Source organism: Exophiala spinifera (genome assembly GCF_000836115.1).
Source record: "Exophiala spinifera strain CBS 89968 unplaced genomic scaffold supercont1.3, whole genome shotgun sequence".
Taxonomy (NCBI): Eukaryota; Fungi; Ascomycota; class Eurotiomycetes; order Chaetothyriales; family Herpotrichiellaceae; genus Exophiala; species Exophiala spinifera.
Genome location: NW_015622515.1, coordinates 1,946,055 through 1,965,320, shown reverse-complemented (window position 1 = coordinate 1,965,320; position 19,266 = coordinate 1,946,055). Strand labels below are relative to the sequence as shown.

The following is a 19,266-nucleotide window of genomic DNA, read 5'->3' as shown; positions in this document are numbered from 1 at the left end:
CAAGACCTGAGAGTGTCACTTTAGGAGGTACTGTAGATGAAGAAAGCGTTTTGTTAGGCTGGTCACTGCTAAGCTTGCTGGGAGATCCTGGGCTGGTCACGAATTTACCTACAGGATCCGTAGGTATGTAGTTAGTTAAGGAACCTTAGAGTGACCTGTGGAGGCGTCGTATTAGGCTTTTTAAGTGCCTTAAGTACCTATTAATAGGCACCCACCTCAGCACGGTACGAGTAGACAGGCACCTCAGGGACCATTGCCCACGTCCTTTCGGCTTCTGTTTCCTTCTGTTCCGTAGATGTATCTCTCCCGAGATAAGGAATGGCTCTCTGAAAAACTCAACTCCTCGAGACTGATGATGATGCTTTCGCCCACGCGGACGCAAACGCCAGTGACAAGTTCTGAGTTCAATAAACGGTGTGTTTCAACTCCACATGAACCATTCCCAACGTGACCCAAGTGGAACCGATCATCTCTCCCTCTCATCGAATCTCATGTCTACAATGTCCAACGTTTCGTTCCGCGGTTGGGAGGGACTCGAGTAGCACAAGGACGTGTTTTTTTATCAACCATTAGTTCCCTACCTGGCATATCGGCCCCAACCCGTCGCCGAACTGTTAAAATGTCAGGTATCCTTCGTACCTTTATGTAAATGACGGACAGAGGATATATCCTTAAACCTCCTTATCAGATGTCGTCGAGCTCAGGTCCTAGTTACCCAAGGTACTAGTTGTCAGTCTGTCTGTAGCTGGAATCTCCGTCGTCCTTTGAGCATCCTTGACCGCACCGTCGTATCTCGCCCATGGCGACACACCTGGTTTCAACGACGCTATTAGCGACGGCACTCTCTGCGGTATCGAATATACTGGCGCAATGGCTGAAGGCGTATCGGGAAGAAAAGGTACGTTCTATGTTTTTATGTTTCTAGACTCCTTTACAGAATTCTCCCTTTGAAATGAATGGAGCCGAAACCGCCTAAAGAGGTCCAGAGAGACACTGTATTTTTGGGGGGGGTTGCTTTTCTTCTTCTGACAGGTGCGACAGCTTTCATTCAGCATATCTCTCCGTCCGCTTCTCCAGTTCGCCATCTTCACCCTCCTCTCCTCCCCGCCGAACATACTATGGCAGGATTTCCTCGAGGATCGGTTTCCAGGCTATCGGATCGCCGCCGCCTCGGAGACGCAGATCCTCGATAGGTCGAACACCGCCCGCAAGCTCCTGTTCGATCAGACCCTGGGCGCGTTCGTCAACACGATAGCCTTTGTTGCTGCCATGGCCGCGTTGAAAGGGAAGGGTGCAAAGGCCGTGCAAAAGCGGGTTGAAAGGGTAGGTGTGGCTTGCGCCCCCCGAATTACATTATTACACTACTTCTACATATCCTGCGCAAGGCGCGCAAATATCGGCCGCTAAGAGAGCCACACACACACACACACACATACGTGCATACATCCTTTGGACATGACATGCTGATCACAGAGTTTTGCATTGCAGGACACGGTACCACTGATGATCAACAGCTGGAAACTGTGGCCGCTGGTCGCCCTGTTCAACTTCATCTACGTCCCCGTGCATCGAAGGGTCATCGTCTCAAGTGTCGTCGGTCTGTTCTGGGGAATATACCTTTCCCTCTTTGCCGCGCTGGACTGAATCCAAACCACCCGACGGTTTGTCGACGGCCGACTTGGTCAGTTGACTCTTACGATTCGAATGACCAACTTGGACGCGTACGCGCAGTGCGCGACTGGAAACAACGGCACCGCGCCCAATCGCCTCCGTGCTTCGAGGTTTCTAGCAGGCGTCTTCAATGCAGTATGCGCGTACCGAATCCGGCTTCATTTCCCTCCCAGCCCGTGATGGTCGGATATCCCGACTCGGGGAAGAACGCAGGGCCTTTCGTGTAAATAATCCCTGGAAGGGTTCAACTAAGGTGATGGATACGCTGGTTTGTGCCTCTGCCAGGCAGTTGGCTTTTCCCTCACCTTGACCAACGCTATTCCATGGGACTGGCGCAAAAGCGGATGACCTATCTACTCGCCATAATGGCGAGTGTCAGCTGGATCAAGGCGCAAAGCGCTTCGATATCGCGCTTTGCAATGCGTTCCGAACTGGTTGCACGAGAAGCCTCAAGGATCAACCCCCGATCTACGATGTGTGCGCGACCTGCGTTGCCAGACTTTCGCATCAGTCTGCTCAAGTCCTGTGCTGCTGACCAAGTCAGGGACCAGGGGTTTCGGCTGACCATGTGATCTTGCACGAGATCTTAAGAGACGATACTGTTTCGCAAGTATCGACTACGAGACAATGAGCATATGACACGAAGTGGAGAAATCGCAAGATCACGCAGTCGGACTAGACAGATTTTAGTATTCTGTATGGAAAAATAGCAACAGAATCGTAAAAGAAGATGTACCACACTGTGAGAACGTCCTCGTAATTCATCATTGTACGCAATACTACAACAATTACCTGCTCAACTCACAACTCATCCGCGGGTGGTTCTTTAGAAGATACTTCTTGTAGAGAACAGCGCTCGTATGCCTGGTTCCCTTTGTAAAGGAGACACAGAGGCTGCCTTCTTGTTCCGAGCGGCGAATGAATGTGCCCGCCCTTGCAATCCGTGCGGTTCTGTCAGTTTCGCTATAACATATACTGCAAAGTAATAGTAATTGTAGCCAAGGCCATTTCAATGAGGCAGAATGCTTGCTTCAGCACTCTCGGGCAACTCCATCAAAGGTTGAACATCAATACTGAGGGGATCTCGATTCGTTTGGCTCTTTGACACCACAAGGCTGACCTAGTTGTTGTTCTGGCTGTTCAGGATGCGCAGAATGGCGAGGAACAAGTTCAGAATGTCCAGATACAAGCTGATGCTGGCGGCAATCTCCTCTTCGGGATGATAGTGTCTCATGACCAACTGGGTGTCGACGAGGATGTAGCTGCTAAAGATGAGGGCCGCGACACCACCGTAGATGAGCTCGGTCGTGGAGTTTCGGGGGAAGAAGGCCGCCATGAATCCGAAGATTACGAGGATCCACAATGCGCCAAAGAGGTATGGAATCCAGCTCGTGAAGTCGTACTTGGTCTGGCATGCGAACAGGGTCAGGGCCACGAAGATGGCCATGGTGATGACGAGCGCTTGGAGGACGATGCGACTTTCGTAGAAGGACGTTATGACGCTGATACTGTACGCCTCCAGGGCGGTGAAGCCGGTCAGGAAGATCAGGTTTTGAGGATAACTCTTGCGCTTCCAAAAGGTCAGGAGCATGAAGCCGATGGCGCCGAAGAGAGAGATCCACATCATCCACGAGTTGGACTGAATCCAGTTGCGGTAGCCGGACGAGTAGAAGGAGAGGCATGACAGGGCCGCGGTCAGGAAAAGTTGAATGGTCAAGATGGTGTAGACTTTGCGAACAAAGGCCATGCGGATCTCGAGCGTGGCTTCGTAGACCGAACCACCAAACTAGGAGAGACAGACATGTTAGTACGGAAAAGAATAGCCTAATAGAGAGACAGGCGCTGACGGATCCCATCAGTTACTTACCTTGAAGTCATCGGGGACATTGTCATCTTCTGCTCGAGGAGTGCCGTATCCTCCTTGATTGAGGCTGGGGCCTGCGGTGTCGTAGCTTGGGGGTGGTTGAGGGTAGTTGTACCCATCCAACGAGTCGCGTTGCGGCGCGGGCTGATATTTGGCTTTGGAGGCCATGGCGATGAAGGACAACTGAACAGAGAAGCGCAAGATGGATCAGGTATTATATGCAATGTCGGTCAATCGGTGAGGTTGGAAGGGTGCGTGGCGTGTAGGTAGATGGGTAGAGGTTCGGTGACGTGAGGCGGGTAAGAGGTGGTTAGGGATAAATAGAGGGAGGTGAGTGGGTGCCTGAGACTGCGTCATGCGGGAGACCGTTAAGTACCTCCTTGGCTTTACCTGAGGTAATTTTTTAGGCGGCATCTCCAGGTGGTCGAATCTTCCAGCGAACAGCGCCAACGAGGTTCTCCTTGCATCACGTGTTGCTTTTAGTGGCTTCCCTTCCGAAAGTCTAGGTGCAAATTTCTAGTCACTTCTAATGAATCCATGTACGAGTTCTCCCTACAACAAAACCCAAGAGCGACAAAAAAAGCTACCAGAAAAAATTTAGCCCAAAGAAAAAAAACGACTTGCGTGAACCGCGACTTCATACATATTAGATGAAATTCATGCGAATGCGATCAATGAGCTTGAGCCTACCTCGAACGCGGACCCCGCGCATGGGAAGCGCGGATTCTAACCCTTGAACTATTCACGCTGCTTTTTCTCCTTGGAGATTTTGTGTTGCCATTTCGAGCTATAATTTGCCTCGAAAACACTCATATAGTCGCAAATCTCCCGCCCCGCATGGCTTGAGAGGAGTCGCGCGCGCAGTGTTGGAGACGATTATCGGCAGCTGGCAGGAAGAGACGTGTCAACCTCAGCATGCATACGCAAAGACGAATCCAACACCCGACGTTGCTCATGGCCGGATTGCGTCCCGTATCTGTGGTAACGAGCCCCAGTGGGAACAAACTGAGTTCCGCACTATCAATCGAGTCGCCTGCATGCGAATAATCTCTCATATAGTGTGATCCAGTTCTTCATTCTGCTTCTACCCTATGCCTAAAGCATCTCATACAAATCTAGCCAGAATAGGCTCTATAGAACATATAGAGTAGCGATCTGTTGTGGAACAGAGGAATTTGGACGTTCATCCAACGAATGCTGGTCGGTCGCGGTGACTTCAGACAACATCTAGCGACGGCAGCAAAGTACGTGAAGCCAACTTCCATCCCTTTTCTGTGGGAAGAGTATCGTTATTTTGTCAATACGGAATCCTCTCGCCTAGAAGGGTGCACCGAGACCCTGCACGTAATTGCGGTCGAGAGTCGTCATGCTACAGTAACAGGCTGATCAATATTAAGGTGATTCGAAGGGTTGCCGTGTTCCCCTATGCCGTGTGCAACCGACGACGGAGACTATGTCCTGTCTTCGATAATTGAAGCGGCCTGAAGCGACATGACTCGACGTAATTCGAAGAACGAGATGTTCCGAGACCGGTCACAAAAAGACGCATCGCTATCTGGAGCGATAAATTGGACCATACCTGATAGCGAAGCCGACAGTCTGTTATCAGAAACTCTGACTGTAATGTACTTCTAAAAAGGTGATTTAACGCCCTGAAGAGTGCAAGCTTGTCAGAGAGATCATAATCGACCTGAGAATGGAAATCCCTCCGCATGGGACCAATTCTTATGATATGGTTGGAGGTCTCGCTGACTGCTGCCCTCAATCCTCTGAGTGGAGCATCCCATGTCGCTGAATAGAGGGATGCAGGGACCGTCTGGCACCACCACACTGAACTAGTCTCCTGACGTTACGACGTCTCGCTTCTGGAACATCAGGAGGAAGATCGAATTGCGTAAAACACAAGACATTTATCTATCTCCGACTCCGCGCCCCAGGAAGTCTTAAATGCTTGATCAATTGCCACTGGATCTATGAGGTAAAATTTTTAAAAGTCCCTGTCCTCCCCGTGTTCCTCGTTCGTTTGACCATTTCCATTCTGTCCCATAACTCCAGCCAGAATGGCCACCGCTGTCGCCAAGGAGGAAGGTGCCCGTGCGGTCTCTGGAAAACAGTCCATCACGTCTGCCGACCAGGATGTTGATCAGAGCAAAGGCGAACTGGTGAATGCTTCAGGACACGTGCAAGAGCTTGATCGTCAGTTCAATCTGGTGAGTCTTGCGGGAGCTGGGCTTGTGACAGGTAAGATCAAGACTTGGAAAATCGAAAAACCATTCTTGGATATGTTCTAACAATCCTAGGAAACGTTTGGCCAGCCTTGGGCGGAAGCATTTTGGTGGCAATCTTCAATGGCGGCCCACCAGGTACGTTGCATTGACATCCGCTCCGGCTCTAGCATGTGAAATTCTGACCTGACTGCAGGCGTCCTGTACGAGTTCATTGCGGTGTCGGTGTTTTACTGGATTGTTGCTGCAAGCATTGCTGAATTGGCGTCTGCGATACCTTCCAGCGGCGGAGTCTATCATTGGGCTTCAGTGACTGCTGGCCGCAAATGGGGCCGAATGAATGGTGAGAAGCTTGTCCGAAGTACCGACCTCTGCTGACAGTCAACAGGCTTTTTTGGTGGCTACTGGAACTGGCTGGCGTGGATCTTTGGTTGCGCTTCCATGAGTTTCATTTTTGCCAACACCGTAGTGCAAATGTACGGTGTCACTCATGCCGATTTCACAGCCAAGCAGTGGCACGTCTTCGTGGTATACTTGATCGTCACATGGCTTGCATGCCTTGTGGTATGCTGTTTCAACCGTGCCATGCCGTACATGACCCAGGTCGGCATCTTCTTCATCTTGGCCGGCTTCTTGATTACCGTCGTCGTTTGGTAAGAACGCTCGTTCTGCGCTTGGGTGTCCTGCGCTAACATCCTATCAAGCGCTGCGATGCCCGGACATGGTGGCAGACCTGCCCATGCCACCTCAAGCTTTGTCTGGAGCGAATGGAACGCCGACATTGGATACGGAGCTGGTTTTACGTTTGTCGCAGGCATGCTGAACGGTGCCTTTGCCGTTGGAACGCCAGATGTCACAACCCATTTGGCAGAGGAAATTCCCAATCCACAGACGAAAGTCCCTCAAGCCATCGCCTGGCAAATGGGTATTGGCTTTGTGACGGGTTTCCTATACCTGATTGCCATTCTCTATGCGATCAACGATTACGATGCGCTCTTCGACTCCGCGTACCCCATCGCTGAGATCTATCGGCAAGCCACAGGCTCCTCTGCTGGCGCCATCGGATTGTTGTGTCTATTGTTGTTCTGCATCACCCTCAATGTTGTGGGCGTCTACATCACCGCTGGACGGACACTTTGGACACTGGCTCGGGACAGAGCTACACCTTTTCCAGATACTCTCAGCAAAGTCAACCCGCGCCTGGGTATGCCTCTCAACGCGACCATCGTTTGCGGTGTTTTCGCCACTATTCTCGGATGGTACGGTCTCCCCTTTCTATTCATGACTCAAGACTCTGCTGACCCAGACCAGTATCTACGTTGGAAGCACCACCGCCTTCAACGCGTTTGTGGGTAGCTACGTCCTGATGAGTTCGGCATCCTACCTTGCCGCTATCCTTCCACACTTGCTCACTGGCCGGAAGAATATCATCTTTGGTCCTTTCAGGCTCAGGGGCTGGCTCGGTTATGCCATGAACTTCGTCGGTTGCGGGTACATGATGTCTTGGTTCGTCATCTACTCGTTCCCATTCGCGCTTCCGGTCGACGCGCAGAACATGAATTATGCTTGCCTCATCTGGGGAGGCTTGACCATTTTTGTGGCGGCCTGGTGGTTTATTGGAGCTCGCAAAAACTACGAGGGCCCTACAGCGACTGGAGGTACATCGGAGGTGGAACAGATTCGACGAGCGAGCGTGGAATTGAAAAGGGGATCAGTTTAGGCATCAGTTAATGTTCGCGTCATACTAGTCTCTTTCAGTAACCAGTTGACAGAAACCTTGAAATGTACTTTCTGCCTTGGTCCTGAAGTAGAATCCTCCCAGAAACCCTTCTCTTTGCGTTCTCTTTCCAGCGCGCACATCCTTAAAGCCGCACTGATAATTCTCTGGCCGTAGTGAATTACTGTATAATGTGACATGTAGCAGGTAGTTGAAAGAGTGCCTCGCATACCACCTCGACGATGGTTGGAACTTGGCCACTAACAAACGTAACGGTGTAGATTCCAAGGTGTGCGTGTTCGTTCTCGTAATGGTGTAACATCCTCCATGAGTAAACTATCGTTTTCGATGTCTTCGTTTGTCGGTTGCCTTAATCTTCAGGCCCAGCCAGAAGTCGCGACAGTGAGAAACAATCTATCATGTCTTTGGGTTCCTGCTATGCTGACACAAAGGCGAGCTCATAGGAGCAAGCTTGACTTGTTTTGCTGTGAGAGCGGGGGAGCATCGAGGATGCGCCATTGCCCGTGAGACCGTTCGAGTCCGTAGTTCTGACCCTCAAATATCTTGTTGAGCCGAGGGCGAAGCTTGTCGGAGTCGACGAAACGCGCGTCTAAGAGTTGAACCGGTACAGTTTGGATGCTGTCCAGTGAGCTCTGGCTCGACGACCGCGAAGGTGGAGAGTAGTACATCTTGCCTGCCCGGAAGAATCGATATGTGGCGACTCGTCAGATATCTCTTGGGTGATGAGCTTGTCGGCATGGGGAACAAGACTCCTCACCGACGAAGGGTTTCCCATCTTATTATATCCAAGGAGTACCGCCACACTCGATCGAATACCTCCGGCGAGCTGAGAAAGGAGGTGACCAGCGGACTGGCCGTAGCAAGAACCCTCAAACGAGGCTGACAGTCTGTGACTCGGCAGATTTTTGCGGTACGCGCGCTTTTCAACCAAGCCTCCATCATTGTGCCCAAGCGACACGAATCACATCGCTACGTGGCGCAAGGTCGTGTCGCGCAGGACAGCGGATGTTGTCGACATATCTGCACACCGGTCGGCTGAGAGCCAAGGGCGAGGATTTAGGCGGGTGAAAGTGGCGTGGGGTCGCACAGGGAGAACACCCGGTGCGCAATGAACCCTTGTCGATGTGGGCGGAGCGAGCCTCAACATAACAGCACTGCCCCCATCGCTACAATCCCAGATCCGAAGCGCCCGACGGGAGAACCAGACCTCGTATGGCCTCAGTGAGAGCCCGTCCGCTGTTTGCTTCGTAATGTCTTGTGCCGACAGACACGTTCCACATTCACAGTGAAGCGAACTTTGAAACTGAATTCCTAGCATGGTAGGAGGCCATCCAGAACATCCTGGCGATATCATACGAAGGTTGGACGAGCCGGACAATCAATTATGGGAGTCGGTAGAGGAGGATCTCTTCCTCGATCAGCGCGACGGACGCTCGCGTGTTGAGGTGTATCCAGCGCATCTCCTCCTGCCTCAAGTCGTTGAGCATCAGCCATTGAAGAATGATGGTGAGCAAATAGGCACAACCGGCAACATAGAGCATGGCCCTTCCAACGACGACAAGGACAAGTCATCAGTGCAATTGATTGCGCTGTCTTCACCTGAACGTGTCGCGGACTACACTAGGACACCCCCAAAGTTCCAAGCATTCTTCATCCGACAAAGCTACTCGTGGGGTCCATTGCTGGTGACAAGCGAGCTGTTCAGTGGACTCCTGCACAAAGCTCGATTGCCGCAACACTTGAAGAGCTTCATCATGTTCTTCGGAGCGCGGGAACGCGAGGTCGAAATATCACCTCCACCTCTAGCATTCACACCGCTCTCGATCCCAGGTTTTCCGCCTGATCGCGGTCACCAATGTACATATGGCCTTCGATTTGTTGAGCGCAATCGCCATCATCACACGTCCTCTCCATCGAAAGCATGGTCTCTTCGACAATGCGCAGTCTCCTGCCGCTATGGTGGCAAGGAACGCGGCGCTTCATGGGCGTTTGTCACAATTTCTGCAGATATGCAGCAAAGGTTGGATGCAGCTGCACTCGCGGGCAACTTTCGCCACAAGCCGGACCCTTTCGAAGTGCACCAACTTCTCGTGGATTCGGCGATTACAAGCTGGAGACAATACCTGCTCGACCTATCTGGGGAAACCGATGCGCACTACACTCAGATTCTGGGGACATCGCCAAACGACAAGGGACCCGTGAACCTCCATGAGGCCGGTAGACGCCAAGATCTCTTAATGCTAGATGAAGCGCTTCTGAACGCGTTGCTTGCAATTACAGCCACGACAGATACCTCATCTGCATTGTTTTCTTCTTGGGAATTCTTCGTCAGAGATACGTCGCACCTGGATCCAGTCTACCTCGACCTTGTGCGAAGAAGCTTTGCACACCACCAACGCTCACTGGCGCTACTGTCTGCTCAAGTCACCCATCTGAGAACAAAACTTGGAGGTATTACCAGCCTCCTTTCAAGCTTCTTGGACCTGAGTAGTGGGTATTCCCTCCAGAACCTGGCTCTACAGGCAGGTGAAGAGAACGAGGAGATGCATAGATTGGCTGAGAAGAGTACGCAAGATGCTGCGGCTGTCAAAGTGTTGACTATATTGACGCTGATCTACCTACCCGTTACCGTGGTGTCGAACTTCTTTTCAACTTCCTTTGTCAGCTCCACGACTTCGGCGGACGGCCTTGAGAAGATCTCTGTGACTGGGGACTGGTGGATCCTGCTCGCTGCCTCGGTTCCACTGACCCTTCTCACCATATACATATGGCTTGTCTGGACACGCATACAAGCCAATGCTCACAGCCAAGTCTGGTGGAAGTATATGTTTGGCATTCACTTATTCAGCCGTGCCGTTTCTGACGCATCACTGGATAGTGAGAATTGTACGGCAAGGACAGAGGGCACTGCACACATCGAAAAGGCATACTCGAGGGAGCCTACGGATGGAATTTTTGCTCATGGGCTGAGAAGGACATCCTCCGGACTTTGCTAAGCCTCCTTGCGAGCCAGACAATGATTGGACACATCTTTGAAAGTAAGCCCAGTAGCCACAATCCCCAGGGTCGCCTTCCAGTCCGTTTTGCAGCTTCTCTGCCGGGGTTACACAATGGATTCGACATTGTAGGCTCTGAGTCTGCCCGCCAAGCGGCCGCCGTGTGACCCCAGGGTCGCTAATGCAGCCACTCCTGGTGTCCTCCAACCAGGGGAAGATAAGTCACACAACGCCTGGCGGTAAACATGGGGCGCTCGGGACTATTGTAAAAAGTCCTCAAGCCCGAACGCCTTACCGGTTAGCTGCGCATGGTCGATTGTGCCAGTAAACTCCTCACCGGCCACACAATGCGCCTTGATGCAGCTATGAGAATTGGGAACACCGTCAGCATGCCTTGCTCGTTTGACGCCACTTGCTTGCCCGGCATCTACTATTTATCAAGAAGCATGACCGGATCCTCCTCGAATTCCCTCTACAAGCTCATCAGCGTGGGTATGTAGTGACCCACCAAAGCGCCTATTGCTGTTTTGGTAGCTCATACGAAACGCCTACTCTTCGACGACGCCCGAATGCTCTTGATATGGCGTAACTCTCTCCGACCAGACTCAGAATCTTCGCCAAATCAAAAGACTAAGGATGGTGCATCTTCAATGGGGCCTTCGGCGTTTCTTCCGCCGAAGTAGCAACACTCTTCACAGCCATGAAGGGGAAACCTCAAATACTCCTTCCAGCGTGTCTGGAGTAGATTACCAGGTCGTGTCTCGATCAGATGACACGCGGTTTCTAACACCAGACCCCGGAAACACCCAGACGCGTGTAAGAAGACAGTCGGTGTCTCGCGAGAGCGTACGGTCGAGGGCATCATCTATCCAATCAAGGCGCCGGCCCTCCTCCAGTGTCAGCCGTAGGCAATATGTCCGCGAGCCTGGTCTTGAACAAGCCATCGCCGCTCATGGAACCGTCCGACTCAATGCCAGCCAGATCCGCTGCACTCTAATAGTCGCAAATCACCAAGGCACAGGAGCGTCTGCAGAAGGTGTGCGGCACGAAGTCGCTCGCATTGAGCAATTGATTGTAGAGTTTGAAGAAGATGCAGCGTTCGATGAGCTACACGACAAAGCTGTTCAGCATCTGGTCCGACGGTTTAACCGGACCGCAGAGACCTACTACTTGAAAGTAGGACGTTTTCGGCTCGTTCGCGAAGAGCCCCGAACGGTAGCAGCTCGAGGCATCTTGGAGCGGAAGGAAGACTGGACGGAGAATTTGGGCCGGAAAGTCCAAGCCTTCCGTGGCCAAAACTTCCAAGTGAACTTTCACGTGGACATTGAGTGGGAATACTCAAGTCTGCACATCGAACAAGTCCCTGGCACCTTGTATGCCGAGACTATTCGCAGAGCCCTCGAAAGTAAAATTCGCCTCAACTGGGAGGATAAGCTTTATGTTCCACGAAAAGATCTGAGGCAGATCATGACCGAGGACACTATCAAAAAGCTGGTTCTGGACGATAAAAGCCTGAATGATACTGAAGCCCGACGCCTCAACGGATTCAAACCGGTCGACCTGGATGCCCTAGCTAAAGACATATACACTTGGGCCGTATGCCTGTTGGCTTGGTGCATCTATTCCGATTTGCAACTTGTGTGCCTGTACCACATGCTCAAGAAAGGCCTCCAAGACAAAGATCTTCCTCTCACGATTGACAATTGTCCAGACGAGGCCTACACTACAAAGTTCAGAATTTGCGCCACCCACTCAGGAGGATTCGCAGCCTACACGTTCGCTCGAAATGAAAAGCATTTGGTTGACCACCAAGTATTACCTGATAACGCGGTGGTTCCAATCCTTTTCGATCAACGCGATCCAAAGAGCAAGTTGGGCGAGGGCAGCTTCGGAGTCGTGTCCAAGGTTCGAATTGACAGGGACCATCATGAATTCTCCGATCGAGAAGATGAGTACTTTGCCTTTAAAAGATTCCGTGACGTTGGTGCGAATGTTGCTGCCAGTGTCAAAGCTGAATCAGAAGTACTCTCAAAGCTAGCGGATGCTCCACATACCAACATCACCACTCATATCGCGTCTTGGAGACAGAAAGGAAATTGTTACATGTTGTTCCGGTGTGCCGACTGCAACCTACGTACCTACATGACGGTTAATCCGTCACCCGAATGGACCAAGGCGAACTTGCTCTCTATCATCCCCCAGATGGCAGGACTTGCCGATGGGTTGAATCACATTCACAACCTGGGTCCTGCGAACCTCCAACCGGAAGAGGTCGATCTCCCGGCTCGTGGAGCCCACCGCCGCTCCAGTCAAGCAGGATTCCACCACGACTTGAAGCCGGGAAACATCCTGGTGACAATGAACGAGGACACCGGCCAACTGCTATTTTCCATCAGTGATTTTGGCTCGGCGAGGATTGGCCAGATTTTGTCTGGTTCCGAGCGACCCAGTCAATTCACTAGAAATCGGCATCCGGGAGATCCTGTGTATGGAGCTCCCGATGTCCTTATCGACGGTAGGAATTCACGCCCATACGACATGTGGTCGATGGGGTGTATCCTCCTGGAGTTGCTTTCGTGGATGGTGGGCAAGGAGGGATACGACGTGAAGACGTTTGAGCAGAGGCGATTCGAAACACTGGCCAATCCTAACGGCGATCAGGACACGACATTCTGGTATGAGGACATGTCTAGCAAGATCAAGTTGAAACCCGCGGTCGTTGACCAGCTGAGAATGTTGAAGACATACTGCGAAGGACGAGGAGTTTTCGAAGACCTGGTCCGTGAAACAGGGAGACTACTGAATCTCCAGCCTCGCAAACGTCCTGAGGCATCACAGCTGTCGGGCGCGTTCAAAGGAATTCTGCTACAACTGAACCAGGACCTGAAGAACGAGAACTTCTATTTGAGCAACGCGCCGCCCAGGGTCGCTCTGGCGGCTCCGCCCACCCCAACTGAAGCCATGGGTGGCCTCTCCAGAACTCACAGCATCGATGAGGGCGGTGTTCACGCACTGTACCCTGAATCACTTTTACCGGATCCTCGAACACACAGACGGTCAACCGTGGGTTCGATCCACCCGGATGCCGGATTGAGAAGAGCTGCTGGCCATGCGAGACATCACAGTGATTCCGATGCCTTGGGAAGACCAATGCAACTTCGAACTGATGTCCATACATTCGCACAGCCGTCTAGCTTTTCAGACAGTGATCAGCATGAGACGGCTCCCAATACTCCGAGAATATCACTTTCGGACTTTGACGATGATCCAGAGCGAGCTGTAGAGCTCAACGCAGATGAACCGGTGCCCTACACACCCCGCTTCTAACCAAACAACTATTACAGGTCTTGATTCTCACGGCCTAGTTGTTTGTGGCGCGAACCCCATGAGGCCCCCATGAGGAAAGGATACAGACATGGGAGTATTGTAACTATAGATTCCCCGGATATGGAGTGGCGTTAGGGAGCAGTGTAATGCAAGAACTGCCTCACGCAGAGTGTTTGATATACTGTATTGATTGGTGTATTCTTTGCGGATTGCCACGAATGCTTCTTTCCGCGGGAGGCAGCTCGGGGCCCGAGTGAGCCTTGTGGTCAGCCTCGCTAGCCGATGGACCAGCAGGGCTCACGGCCCAAGGGCGCCTACAGGATAAAGCACAGGCCAGACGCTTTATTGACTACCATTTCCATTGCGTTGGACAGGTGATTGGATCTCGCTTAGATGGAGAGTCGCTGGGATGACCAATTGTCCCCGTCTGCAGCTTCCACCCCAAAGAGCCCTGAACGGCGAAAGGCTGACGGGAGTCAAGTCTAGACGGACTCGGACCTTTGGGGGGCATCTCGTTGGCCTTTGGTCTTCTGGTCAGCGAGCCGAGGTTATGTTTCACGAATGCACTTTTTGTCCAGTATCGACGCCCACCACTCGGTAAGGACTCAGCCCTCTTCCATTATCTTGTTGGATGTGTCGGCTGTAGCTCCGCCCACCTAGAGGCGAGAATGAGAACCGGTGGCGCACTGCACAATGCCAAACCGTCTTCGTTCTCTTGTCCAACCTTTGGATTTCGATTTCGTTTGCGCCCCTGAAACGGCCCAAATCCACGGCTGTACTCTCTCTCCTCCCATGCGTGGTTCAACGAAGCTGTGCACCACCGCCAATGGTAACCGGTGTGGCATCGAGTTCGACTGTTCTGTGTTGGTATCTGGTATCCTCTCGGAGAGAGTTGCTGTCGGTTGCTTTCCTGTGCCTTTTGTTTTCACATCCCATCTATATCTACACTACTTCCTATTTTTCGCCCTTGTTAAGGTCTGCAAGGACAGTGTTCTTATTTGTTGTATCTTGACCAAACAACCGCTCAACTCCCACGACGACGACGACGGCACAGCTCGATCAGCCTGGCTGTTTTGTTAGTGTTTAGTGTTCAATCATCGCTCATCCCAAATACCCCGATTAAATCTTTCACCGTCAACAGTCAACCCTCAGCCGTCGTCCTTCTTCCCGTATCCTTGTTCCAAGTTTACAATCGCTCAAAAGACAATGTCTTCTTCTTACTCGACCTCGGTTGCATCCTCGTCGTTCTCCATGGACTCGAAGACTTCATGGCCCGACGAGGTCAAGCGGATCACATGGCCCGCCAGCGGTGAAAAGTTCATATTCAGCGGCCGGTACCTGGTTCGAGCCAAGTTGGAACTTTGGCTTCATACCGTCTTTGAACCGAGGAAGACAAAGTTCGCGGTGAGTCTGTTTTCAGTTGTTTCATCATTCTTCGTTTTTTATGAGGATTCATGGGTCTTGGAACCACCAAATACCGCCCTGAAGGTGAACTGTGTAGTAGTGTACTGTGTACATTGCACTCACACACACAGTCGCTGTTATGGTTCCCTGCTATCCCACGTTCCTTATGTAACATGTTACGGGCAGGATTATGTTTTGGGTTCCATGCGTTGCAATGTACGAAGAAGTGTGGTGTGCGAGATGTGATTCAACAATCCAAACTGACGTGATTTCACCGGATCCCCCTTGTTGGGGGAGTCGGTGGTTTGTTTGTAAACAGCATTACAAAGACCATTATTATGTCATGGCACCGAGAAAACCTACCAAGGTACGTACATAGATTGATTTCTCTTCGCTTTCCTGTTTCGCGGTTTGGGGTTTTGCATTTGGAGGGTTGGTTTGGGGTACGAGATCTGCTTCGTCGTACATCTCAAGACACCAAGAGGACACCACCTGCAAGAGTCTCCTTTGCTCGGAGTCGTACCGGTACCTGCATGTTGTACTGGCCGTTTTGCACTCGACTTAAGCAAAGTGGATCGGCACGGGACGGCACGGTGTGGACCGTCAATTAGTTAGTGGAGGGCGGGGGGAGACTCTGGTGTCCTTTTGCTCAACGATTCATGGTGGGGCCAACGTGTCAGATTGACAATGATTGCTGTTACTCATACGGTCGTATCCTGTGGGCAGTCTTGAGGGAAAATGGTTTTACAGAATCAGGACACGAACTTTGCTGACGGCTGTCAAAATCTCGTAGAAGGAGGCACGATGGCTCAACGATCCCGATAGACGTGCTGGAATTGAGGTCGAGGGGGTGGGATATATTGCCTTGCCGCAATAGAGAAACACACAGGAGCACACAGAGAGAGACGGGGGGAAGGGAGTGGCAGGGGGAATTTCTCATGCAGGGATACGGAGGGAGCACGGAGTACGGTACCAGTGTGCAAAGGAAGGTGAGCGTTCTAGAGTCATAGAGTCACAAAGTCATAAATGGGAGATTCCATATCCAAGACACCCAGTCACTCATAATGTCGTTGTCGTTTAATTTCATCACTACATAGGTACATACTCTACTCAGCAACTTGCCACTTAGAGACGATTCGCTCGGTATTAATACGCAGTCTGCGCGAGTCCGATCTCGTTGTTCCCGAGATCGTAGTACACGTACGCTGACCTCAGGAACGTATCGCCTAGAATCAACGATTCTCCGCCGTCGAAGAAGCCAAAGGTGCACAGCCCCGTCGTGCTGTCGAGGAGAGACAGTTCCGAAAAGGGGACTCGGATCGTGACACCCACGAACCCGAAAGAAGCGTGCCCTTCCGTCTGGCCTAGCCTGCAGTCGACGACTCCATTCGCGTCCGCGCCAAAATAGTTCGCCAACCCGGCGTAGACGGCGCTGGGGACGTGGGTGGTTGCCGTGCCCGAGTCCAGAAGGGCAGCGCCGTTGAAGGTCGGCGAGGTAAAGGTTGTCGTTCTGTTCTTGTACGTGGCGCCGAGGGAGAGCATGGATACGAGGAATGTGCTGATCATCCCGTTGGCGTTGGCGAGGGTGTGCATCGTGGTGAGGGAGCCATGGAACCTGGAAGAATCGTAGCCGCCGAAGAGGATCGTACCGGTCGATGCAACTTTGGAAGATCGGTCAGCCTCTTCTCTCCTTTAACTCTAGGTACGTACGTCCATCAGGGACTGTGTGCTATCGTTGTGGGCCCCTTACATAAATCGTCGAGCCAGAGGCTGAACGAATAATTCCCAATGATGTTTTGAGACACCAACTCGTACACGATGTTCGGATACTCGTTTGCACCCGTGACGGCTTCGTTCAACACGTACCCGGCGCCCATGATACCGTGGGACGTCGCGACTCCTTGGAACTGCCCTGTCTTTGCGAGACCCATGGTCAACGCCGAGATCGTGGCGTTGCTGACCCGCAGATCGTCGATGAAATAGTCGCCTTCGACATGGGATTGGTCCCCGTAGCTTATGGCGAAGGAGCCCGGTGAAGTGTCATCAAAGGTCGAGGAGACACTGGAGTTGACTTGTGCAGGAATGAAAAATCGTCAGTCGTCGGGGGTCGAATGTCAAGAAGAGGTGGAGTAGATACCGGGGGAGATGAGACCTATTGATTGACTTACATGATCCGGCACATTGAGCGTCGCTCGAGCATGCTTCGGGTGAGAAGACCCAGGTGTCACTGCTTCCGGTATCGAAAACCAATGAGAGGGACTGTGGTGGTGTGCCCACTTGCACATCGATGAGGTAGGACCATTCTACGTTCTGAAGGGTACCGGAGAAGACATTTGAGCGTTTTCCATGGCTTGAAGCTTGCCGGCGGATGGGCAAACGCAGTGTTCTTGGAGACGATGTCGTTTCTGCCTTGTTGCCGATTGGACTGGTCTCGACAGACGCAATCAGGAATGTAAGTAGTAGGCTCAGTACCACAAGTATTGTGGTTACGAGCAAATTGAATGAGTACATGCTGAACGGATTGCTTCAGACGAGCATAAACGACAGCTAGATCTGGTTCATCAGTAGCATCATATCTCTGTGAGTGTGAGCTATTTACGACCAGGAAGGGTCGGCTCAGAGCCACGCTTTCGCCCTCTTAAGCACCTTTCCATGGGGGCGTGGAATTAATAGACATGGTTTCCCTGGAAGAAAGGCCGCAGGGGTGGGCATGTGGCGCCGAGGATGAATTCATGCTTGAGGATGCAACCATTGCAAGCGACGACCTACCCGTACGTTGTCAAATAATCGTTGAGCAGGTACAAATAGGGGCCAGAATGGCGCTGGAAATCAAGTTATCGCAGGCAAAATGTCATCCAGCCTCGCCTGTTGTCTTGGAAACGGTGGCGCCGCCGGGTATGTAAACAAGGGATGTGAGGCTGAGGCAACCTTTTGATCGACCATGGTGCGTTTCCTCCACCGACCATTAAGTTAGAGCTAAAGTACAAATCACTGGTGCTCGTTAGCGGCGGACCGGCGATGTATCGCTCTGAGGACGCGGAAAGAGACGCTGAAAAAGAGGAGTGGTGCCAAACAAAAGGTCCGATGTAATTGTGGTGCATGGAGCGAGAGACTCAGCGGCAAATCTTGACCTCCCCAGCGCCAATTTTCGTTTCCAGGCCTGGAGGATCTCGCCGTAGCACCAGTATGGTGACTTGAGGCGCGCCGATGTAAACTAGCGTGAGCTCTGAGTCTGCGAAGATGACTCTCACAACTTGACGCTCTCGATTCACAGCCTTGAGTTTCTCTTGTACCTCGGAAGGCCCAAGTATCGGGCTCACTCTCGGTTATTTGTTGTCGTCCAGGTGAAAATACGGAGTGCCCTACCGAGTTCAGGGGGTGTGAGACTCCTTGGCCATTCATTGTCTCTCCACGTGATATCAACTACTGGGTTCACGTGATTGCGAAGAATATCCTAGAACGGCAAGGTCCCTTTTCGGTGGGCCGCCTCATGAAGCTCAACCAGAGCCCTACAGACAACCATACGACGCATCATTCCCGTTTCCCTTCCCTATGGAAGTCATCTTCAAATTAACAACGGAGTACTGTATCGACTACCTGTAGTTGCTGCCGGCAGTCTTTCCCAAAGCTAGAGACCTTACAGCGGCCGCGTGCTCCACCTTTCCAAACGTATTTGCATCAAACACGGTCAGCTTGTCGACCTGTCCGAGGTATCTACTATTCGCTTCATTTCCAAGAACTCATCGGAACCGGGTGCCCAAGGTGATGTGCGCATTCACTCATCATGGGCAAACACACGAAGTATCGTGATGCAAGAAGTTCAAGGTGATATGCTCGGTCACAGACGGATATATCGCAGCCCTGAATCACCGACAACACTCCTCTCGCAACTAAACAAGTTCGTTCAAGAAATGCGGAGCATCCTGCCTCCACAAGGCCAGGGTTTCGCAAGATGATTGATTACCCTGTGCGTAACACCTCCCGAAATACCCCCAGTGTCTTTTGACAAACTGAACACCACATTTTGGCTTCGGGGTCCCA

At 51.9% G+C, this 19,266-nt stretch overlaps 7 protein-coding genes across 7 annotated transcripts; 4 read left to right on the top strand and 3 right to left on the bottom strand.

Annotated features, from left to right (window-relative positions):
* Window positions 1–799: 799 nt before the first annotated feature.
* On the top strand, window positions 800–1,644 carry PV08_04458 (uncharacterized protein; the record flags this gene model as incomplete). Its single annotated transcript, XM_016378806.1, has 3 exons — window positions 800–898; window positions 1,042–1,323; window positions 1,474–1,644. 3 exons carry the CDS (start codon window positions 800–802, stop codon window positions 1,642–1,644), a joined length of 552 nt encoding a protein of 183 aa, XP_016237483.1.
* Window positions 1,645–2,791: 1,147 nt separating this feature from the next.
* On the bottom strand, window positions 2,792–3,703 carry PV08_04457 (uncharacterized protein; the record flags this gene model as incomplete). Its single annotated transcript, XM_016378805.1, has 2 exons — window positions 2,792–3,457; window positions 3,539–3,703. The coding sequence occupies 2 exons, from the start codon at window positions 3,701–3,703 to the stop codon at window positions 2,792–2,794; spliced, it is 831 nt and encodes a 276-aa protein (XP_016237482.1).
* Window positions 3,704–5,595: 1,892 nt separating this feature from the next.
* PV08_04456 (uncharacterized protein) lies at window positions 5,596–7,480 on the top strand (the record flags this gene model as incomplete). Its single annotated transcript, XM_016378804.1, has 6 exons — window positions 5,596–5,776; window positions 5,836–5,898; window positions 5,957–6,103; window positions 6,149–6,413; window positions 6,465–7,019; window positions 7,072–7,480. 6 exons carry the CDS (start codon window positions 5,596–5,598, stop codon window positions 7,478–7,480), a joined length of 1,620 nt encoding a protein of 539 aa, XP_016237481.1.
* Window positions 7,481–7,935: 455 nt separating this feature from the next.
* PV08_04455 (uncharacterized protein) lies at window positions 7,936–8,166 on the bottom strand (the record flags this gene model as incomplete). The annotated part of the gene is made up of 1 exon (XM_016378803.1): window positions 7,936–8,166. The coding sequence occupies one exon, from the start codon at window positions 8,164–8,166 to the stop codon at window positions 7,936–7,938; it is 231 nt and encodes a 76-aa protein (XP_016237480.1).
* A 648-nt stretch (window positions 8,167–8,814) lies between these two features.
* PV08_04454 (uncharacterized protein) lies at window positions 8,815–10,494 on the top strand (the record flags this gene model as incomplete). The annotated part of the gene is made up of 1 exon (XM_016378802.1): window positions 8,815–10,494. The coding sequence occupies one exon, from the start codon at window positions 8,815–8,817 to the stop codon at window positions 10,492–10,494; it is 1,680 nt and encodes a 559-aa protein (XP_016237479.1).
* A 636-nt stretch (window positions 10,495–11,130) lies between these two features.
* Window positions 11,131–13,821, top strand: PV08_04453 (uncharacterized protein; the record flags this gene model as incomplete). The annotated part of the gene is made up of 1 exon (XM_016378801.1): window positions 11,131–13,821. The coding sequence occupies one exon, from the start codon at window positions 11,131–11,133 to the stop codon at window positions 13,819–13,821; it is 2,691 nt and encodes an 896-aa protein (XP_016237478.1).
* A 2,550-nt stretch (window positions 13,822–16,371) lies between these two features.
* On the bottom strand, window positions 16,372–17,736 carry PV08_04452 (uncharacterized protein; the record flags this gene model as incomplete). The annotated part of the gene is made up of 3 exons (XM_016378800.1): window positions 16,372–16,886; window positions 16,976–17,296; window positions 17,394–17,736. The coding sequence occupies 3 exons, from the start codon at window positions 17,734–17,736 to the stop codon at window positions 16,372–16,374; spliced, it is 1,179 nt and encodes a 392-aa protein (XP_016237477.1).
* Between the last annotated feature and the right edge of the window lie 1,530 nt (window positions 17,737–19,266).